Raw genomic sequence first — 8,889 nt, forward strand, 5'->3', positions numbered from 1 at the left:
GTGCACTAATTAGGCTTGAATATCGCATGTTCCATAGAAATTATACCTCAAGTGTGCACTTGGATTGAAGACCTCAAATTAAATATATTTTAGTTGATCGGGATAAATTTAATCCATGGATTTCAAATTCATACTATATCGATATAGTATCATATCATACTTCATCAATCCCAAATACAAATACTAGATTTTCTTTTTCATCAGTCTCCAATATATAATTCAGTTTCCATATTCAGTAGTATTTTATCTTTCTTTTTTTTACCAACTTACCCTTGTCATTAAATATATTAACTAGTTCCAACAAATTTTTTATGATATTAAAAACTGGGAGACTCGAACGACGGAATATTAGCTCAAGTGGTAGAGCACGCCCCTGATAATTGTGTCGTGCCTGAGCTGTGAGGGATCTCTGCCACATAGATAGTTCATTGTGCTCATCGGCGTCTGACCCTGAGATGTGGATCATCCAAGGCACATTATATATCATGGCATACTCCTCCTGTTCTAACCGGGGTTTGAAACCAAACCTCTTCTCAGGAGGACAGATGGGACGATTCGGGTGAGATACAATGTAGATCCAACTTTCGATTAATTGGTGGGATCCGGGCTGTCCGGGTAATTGAATAAAGGTAAAATTGAAAATTTCATTCTTAGTCCATGTGAAAACACACATAACCTTAAACATATGAGAAGGATGGAGTAATAAATTTCAATCATGTCCAATATTTCTATAATTCGAAATCTTATGTTGCGCGATAAATCGATCTTTATGAGTATTAATCTAAATATCGATGATGCGATAGTGAAAGCATCGATAATGAATAGTTTTTATAAACAATGCGGGTATGATAAATACACCATCCCACGTTGTAACTTTCTTGGAAGATACATGTGAGTCGAAGTGGGTTGAAATTTGATGCACCCCATTTTCTTTCTCTCTTTCTTTTGAAGGCCAATCAATCCCCAAGAATCAATCCCTACTTGGGGATTAATTAATCAATCAATTAATACAAATTGCATCTGTAATGGGAATAATTTAGTGGGATGAATTGAACAAAGCCGACCAAAGTAGAGGTCGACACGTGATGAAGAGTGATTGATTTGGAATCCCATTGTCATCTTTCCGCACCACTCCATCTCCAGTTCCATATGACTGATACAATCTTTTGTTTTAATTTTAATTTTTTATTTTTACGGCGACTTTGTATGTTTGTTTATCACTTCTTTAATCAACTAACTTGTCATCGAATGTTCAAAGTTTGTTTTTCGTGCAAGAATTTCGATTTTTTTCGCTTTTAGTGTAATTTTGCCGATGCTGATGTGACACCGAAAAATACAAGTGTTCCATCACAATTAATAATGTAATTAATAATGTTTTGACATACCATGTCAATAATCAGACCAAAGCAGACGAAAATTAAAATCTAGTGCACTAAAATCAAAACTTTGAATACTCACGACTCACCACACAATAAATTTAAATATTGTATTTATGATATTATATAATATGAAACAGAATTTGAAACAAAGAAGACATAATTAAACATAGCAGACGACCCGTTCCTAAGTCTTAAGGGTGAGTAATGTCACCGGTTTCCTTAATTTCCTCTTGGGTTGACATGGTTTTATTTGTACGACCCACATAGGTAGTGTCTTTATCCACTCAACACATAATATATATGTTGAGTGGATAAATCATGGTCACTCATTCAACCATGATGTATGGATACGTGGTCATTATTTATCACTCATTACAAGTATTATTTGCTGAATGAATGAGAGAACTACCCATCTAGCTATCATCTACCAAGCCGGTTGACAGATAAACTAGGGTTTATAGCAAACTTTTGCGCGCAATTACATACAATAAAATTAATATAAATATTTATATGTATAATAAATCTTTGAGTGCGTTAAATAAAATTTTAAATTTAATATTTGAGGTTTTATTTTATTTTATTATATTGTTTTTTATCTTGTTTCACTTAAAAAAATGTTATTGTGTGTGGGGGGGGGGGGGGGGGGGGTGGGGGGAAACAAAAGGTATTTAGGGGAAAAAAATTTGGTATGTCATGAGAGACCATGAGGTGATCTGGCTTTATAAACAGTATATATTTGCGTCCCGACTCTAAATATATTAAGTATTTAAAATTAGGTACAATAATTTCTTTTAGGTATCATTTAAACTTTTTATATATCATAATAATTTTTTAATGATTGAACTTATGAATCAATTTATAAGATATATGACATTTAATTTTACAAATAAAGACTTTATAAAATTTATTATACATTCTGATCAACATTCTGAAAGTTGTCCAATTAATAAATTCTTTTTAATTAGGGTAATGTCTCGAGTTCACGATAAATGATAGGATTATATAACAATTAAATTATTGAAAGACATTAATATAATTAATTTAAAGAAAACATAATGATTGGGATGTACATTATAAAATGTATAATATTTATGGCAATGTAATTAAATTACTTAAAATAGGAAATTGAAGCCAACATAAGCTATAACATCTCTAACGTAACTGTTATGTTACTCTTTTAGGTAAGTACATGGAAAGCAATATATACCGTTCGTACATGACTGAAAAAGCAATACATAAATTAATACTATTTAGTGAAATTTTATATTTAAAAGAGCTTAAATTTTAACTAAATGTCTTTTTCCCATTTTTTAAATTCCTCGTAAGTAACGAACATGTGATTTAAAACAAATAACTTTTTTTTTATACTATAAATACATAAGTTTCTTTTCACTCTCTCTACTTTTTTTTGTTGAGAAGTCTATTTTTTAAATATATACATACATACATACATATATATATATATAAATATATATTTCGATGAGATATTAATTCAAATTAAATATTTATTTTAGTTATGTAAAATCTAAACTTCCATCGTATTCCAAAAACTGACAGATTTGATGTGATTTGCCAATAGTTATTTGACGTTTTAGAATCTTCAACGTGTCTTTTTTTAAATTATTTACCCTTTTTTAATTATTGAAATATGTGGAATAAACTTAATTAATGAATATCATCCTTTTTCATTGAAACATATTTAAGGTAAATTTTACAATCTATATCATAAAAATTCCTCTATATATTGTTGGATATATCGTTGGTATTTCTATGATGCTGAGATATTACAGAGAGAAAATCGCCCACCAGACACGGTCTGAACCCGAGGGGGCTCCATTATTTTGCGTGGATCTTTGGGGCAAATTAATTCCTATTTCCTATGCCTGACATGTGCTCTCCATTTTTTTTTTTTGGAACTTCTATGTTCTAAAATATCTAACATGTCATTTCTCCAATAGTTATTTATCAAAATTATCCTTTCATATTAAAAATTATAACTGAAGAAATTAAGAAATTAATATCTATAATATACTTACTATATTTTAAACTTGAACACATATATGACACCAAAGTTTCTTTCACCGTTCATAATATTTTTTAACTACCTTTGCCGTATCACGAGTTTACTAATAATTTTTGTGCATCTCTCTATCTTCTTTCGATTTTTTCTCCAGATTATCTCTAATTTATTTAAAAACTCGACTATCTCAATAAATCCGACCTAATCACTTAAATTTAAAAATACCATAATATAATAAAATAATATATACTTACGAATAAACATATGTGTATATACCGAATTCATTTCCTCACATTTCGTGTCGTTTTGTCCAGGTTAACAGTTACTGGTTGCCTAGCATTAAACTAGAAACGCCACCGTTTCATGATAGGGGCCTGGTCAAAGTCATGACTAACTATTCCATCTTGTCTTATATTGAATTTGAGTATACATCAACCCCACAACTCAATGGGTTTATTTTGGACTCATTATTTTGAAGATAATTAATTCTTATATATTATCGTTACATTTTGTTTTAATAGAGAAATAAAGTGATTAATGGAGGAGAATCGAGTTTATGTTTGTGATAATTGACCTAAATTAATACGATATTCTGATAGTAGTTGTCGCGAAAGAATTCAAGAGGTCTCGAGCTCGGCTCGAAACATAAGTGTAGTTTCTACTCTAGATAGAAAAGTTCGAGTTGGAAATCATGCTTGCAAAACCGACTTCATTCATATATTAAATGAGCTCAAATCATATAACATTTTCGTTATATTGGCATGAATCGTTATGTTCCATATAGTATCATGACAAAAACTTGTGTGAGACGGTCTCACGGGTCATATTTGTGAGACGGATATCTTATTTGGGTCATCCATGAAAAAGTATTACTTTTTATGCTAAGAGTATTACTTTTTATTGTGAATATGGGTAGGGTTGACCCGTCTCGCGGATTAAGATCCGTGAGACGGTCTCACATGAGACCTACTCTAGTATCATTTATTCAGTCTTTTCTTTTGCCACTTGAAACCAATGACCGATAATAGTTAGCAACTAAATTCCCACATCTTGATTTAGTTATGTAATTTGAAATATTTTTTTTTAATCATATACAACTATTAAGATTCCTGAATTGAATCTAAATATTTTTAAAACAACGTTCGATGCGTATGATGAAATTCAATGTATTTGTATTATCTTACGTTTGGTTCAAGTTGTACAATAGTTCGAGTTAAAAAAATAATTATGTCATCCTTATGTTTTAATTTATCATCTCATCTTACGAGTCAAACGAACGGAACAGAAAGAATGGAGAGATGTATGTTCCCAAAATAAAGATTAATCTATATCATATTATTAAGTGTAAGACTTTAGATTAACTATCTTATAAGACACCAAAATACTTAATTTCATAAGTATCCTTCTTACTATACTAAAAATCTCCTAAAGTCACTTCATGTTTTACATATAAAAAAATTTAAACAAAATTTTTCTATTAAATCGAACAACTCTTCTAAATTGAAAATAATTTTGTGTTAATTGTTTAGTAAAAATTGATCGAATTAAAAATAATAATAACATATGTGACGTGCAAGTATTTTTTACAAGTATATATAATCGAACGAGTGAAAATAGTTTGGACTTTGATGAGAATAAAGAGACATAGAATAGAGAAAAAGGGCAGCATTCCCCACCGCCCATGCGGCCTAACGCACGCTGTCTATTTACCGGGTTTAACCCTATCTCTCTCCTATTCGGTCTCTCTGTCTCTATGGGACCAAACCCTAAACCAAAACTTCACTTATCTTCTCCTAAACATAAAAAGATACCAATTTTACTTACAAATTACTGTCTTATCTCTTCATCTCTTCCGACACAAACGCACAAACTCGATCAACAACAAGATTAATTAATAGGGAGATGAACATTTCTGCTCAAATCTTGGTGAATTGTGATAATTACGCTGATGTTCATGAGGTGAAGGTTACTTAGTTATAGAGTTCCTCAAGAAAAAGCTAACCCTTTATCGATTTCCTCAATCTTGTCAAGATTTTGTGTATATATTTGAAAGAATTAAGGATAGTGTAAGGTTTGTAAGAATTTGTGATGGATCAGCTAGCTCAAGGTCGCTCTTTACCACCGCCGTTCCTCGCCAGAGATCTTCAGCTCCACCACCACCGCCAATATCAGCAGCAGCAGTATCACCAGAATGATCCAGAAGATGAACAAAGCGGAAACAGCAACCCGACCCGTATCTTGAAGCGAGATCGTGACGAGAATTATGGTCTTCAGACCACTAATTCTTCCACCAACATGGCTACCACCACGCCGACTTCTGAAGGCAAAGAGATTGCGCAGCTCACTGGCGATCAAAGCGAGGTCAATAGAAGACCTCGGGGCCGCCCCGCCGGCTCCAAAAACAAGCCTAAACCCCCGATCATAATCACTCGAGATAGTGCAAATGCACTCAGATCCCATGTTATGGAAGTTGCTAACGGCTCTGATATTCAGGAAAGTATATCAATCTTCGCCACGAGGCGGCAGAGAGGTGTTTGTATATTGAGCGGTAACGGCACGGTCGCGAATGTAACACTCCGGCAGCCTTCGACGCCCGGTGCGGTTATGACTTTACAAGGCAGGTTCGAAATTCTCTCTCTCTCGGGTTCGTTTCTTCCGCCTCCAGCTCCGCCAGCGGCATCTGGTCTGACTATATATTTAGCCGGCGGGCAAGGACAGGTCATGGGGGGAACGGTTGTTGGGCCACTTCTGGCTTCCGGGCCGGTGGTGATAATGGCAGCATCATTTGGCAATGCAGCTTACGAAAGGCTGCCTCTAGAAGAAGAAGAGGCGTCGGCGGCGGGAGGGCAGGGAAGCGGGCAGCTGGGATCTCCGGTGATGGTAGCGCAGCAGATGATGGATAATCCCAACTCAACTATGTTTCAAGAGATGCCTCAAAATATGCTAAATTCATGCCAATTACCAGCTGAAGCAGCTTTCTGGGGAACAGGTCGCCCTCCGTTTTAAATTAATCAAGAAATCAAAAAACCTGATCACTTTTCTTAAAATTTATGGACATGGTTTCTCTAGTTCTGGAAAATTATCTAATTTGCTTTTTAGTTCGTCTTCGTCTTCATGATCCTTTTAAATAATTAGTACTTTCTCGATTCTTGTTTTCGTGCACTGGTTGAAACTAACATGCCCTTGTGCCTTTTGAGAAGAACTAGCTAGGGATGTACAAAGTCATGAATTCTTACAAATTACAAGCTGGGAGTGAAAACATTGGAAGACATGAAATCTACAAGTTTTCTTCAAGAATGTCGTCACTTAAATTACTTTGTTCACAATTTCATGTTTGCAGCATCTACTGAATTCTGGTAACTTGTTGACAATCATATTCATCCATCACTTTCCGTGGAAGCAATAAGATTTTTTTTCCTTTTAGGTTTCTTTTTGTTGCTTCTTAATTTGGTTCTTTAAAGTTTCTCCTTTTAGTACTGCAACATCCAGAATCAAACCATCTCATAAAATTAACCTACTAAAACATGTCTTCTCGTTTTTAGATAGTAATGACATCCAAATTTTTTAAATTACATTAGATAGAGATAAATTAAATATGCAGCATTTCTTTTGACATAAAACAATCCAGCAAAAACAGTATATATATGTATAAATTTTGGTTTAAGTTCAACCTTCTATATGAGCACTCTTGTGCCATAAAATTAAGGTTACATTTGGATTAATAGATTTCAAATCCATATATTTCAAATATATTTTGTTGTTTTAAAGAAATAAGATCATAAACTTTAAATTCACCCCTAACATGTTCATATAAAGTTGCATATTAATCAAGATGATTATCATTACATTTAGTATAACTAGTGTGTAAATAACTAATGTACGAATTTATTTGATATATTGTTTCATTATTAAACATAAAACTATAATCGAAATCCATAAATTTCAAATTCATGTCCCCATATCTAACTTCATGGTTTTTATGCGTGCGTGTGTAAATCATACTTTTTCAGATGATACTGCATTATAATGGGAATTCTGAAATTTGAAGTTTCAAGGTACGCATTTGGTTTGGTGGGCAGTAGCTAGCTAGCTAGGCAAGATGTTGAGTAGCAGTGCATGAAATGAGGTTGGTTGGTTAACAGTAATAATGGAAAAATGGACAGAGATGTGTGGGCATAACATGATGCCTTGATTTCTTGTATGTTGACTGAGGTGCAGAGACATGAATATTGGGTATTGGATCTGGACTGACTGCACGTGCACTGCTCTCAACTAAATTGGCTCTTTTCCAAGGCAAAACTAACTCCCTCTTCCACCATATCCCAAACCCATGCCACCTGCAACTAACAGCCAAGCTACTATCTTCATAATTACTACTCCCAGTCCCGCGTCGTACATACATATATATATACACAATTAAATTATGTTAATTCAGTTTTTGATCTTCTATCTCTTTGTAATAAATATCAAAATTTGAATCTTGATTTCCTTAAAGAATAAAATTAGTCTTTGCTACCCATATATTATTCAATCCTTTTGCAGTTTGAATAATTTTTCAATGGGAAAGCTAATGTAACAGTATACGTGTAAAATGCCACGTCCGGTTAGCGTCATGTTGATATGCTATATCGAAAAAACATCAAAATTGAAAAAGAAAACAGATCATCGACAACGGGTTATGACGAAAATTTTGACAACATAGATAATCAAAATCGTCAAGAGATAGATATATAGGACTATTGCAATTTTATCATGAATTACCTTTAATTAGAAAAGGGAATAAGTTAGAGAGAACAAGATGGAGTTAGGGCCGACTGAAAATATTTTAGAATAATAATTTGTGTTTATATAAAACTCTATCTTTGTTTGGATAAACATTTATATGGCTGATGATGTAATTGTATGGAGATTCAAGAATGATTCATGCATTAAGAGCCATATTATATTATACATAATCAGTCCTACCCAACATCTACCAGGTTTTTCTCTATTAATTGTGGATTTGTGTAAATATATGGATTAATTTTTTAAGATGTGTTTTGCGTCGTACCAGAAATTAATTAGTAAGGAAATTAAAGTATTATCGTACAAAATATTAGAATTGTTTAGTCATTTATTTGATTTTTTGAACTTTTGACGGACTGTATTTTTTGGCAAGATTGTAAGAGATTGCGTTTAGTTTCTTAAATATCATTTTGAAGGTCGACTGAGATTAATAAGAGATCATATATTGTGTTTAAATTCCTCAAATTTCGTTAAGATTCCTGCATTTTGTGGGTTGTGGTATATACAGTTTAGATGCTGCGTACAAATTATTTATTAGGCTGACACTACATTATGTCTCAAATGGATTTTTTTGATCTCTCATTTTAGGTATATAAAATCATATGTAATTCCCTAAAAAAAATCATATGTAATTTAATGAAAATGGTGGCCAGATGTGTATATAGATTAACGTTATTAAATTTTAGAAAATATATACTATTTTAA

At 32.8% G+C, this 8,889-nt stretch overlaps 1 protein-coding gene across 1 annotated transcript; it reads left to right on the plus strand.

Annotated features, from left to right (window-relative positions):
- The first annotated feature begins 5,058 nt into the window (after positions 1-5,058).
- Positions 5,059-6,828, plus strand: LOC140810851 (AT-hook motif nuclear-localized protein 22-like). The gene has a single exon (XM_073168751.1). It carries the CDS (start codon positions 5,488-5,490, stop codon positions 6,403-6,405), a length of 918 nt encoding a protein of 305 aa, XP_073024852.1. The 5' UTR covers positions 5,059-5,487; the 3' UTR covers positions 6,406-6,828.
- The last annotated feature ends 2,061 nt before the right edge of the window (positions 6,829-8,889 follow it).

This window comes from Primulina eburnea, chromosome 13 (assembly GCF_022965805.1).
Source record: "Primulina eburnea isolate SZY01 chromosome 13, ASM2296580v1, whole genome shotgun sequence".
In the NCBI taxonomy this organism is placed as follows: domain Eukaryota; kingdom Viridiplantae; phylum Streptophyta; class Magnoliopsida; order Lamiales; family Gesneriaceae; genus Primulina; species Primulina eburnea.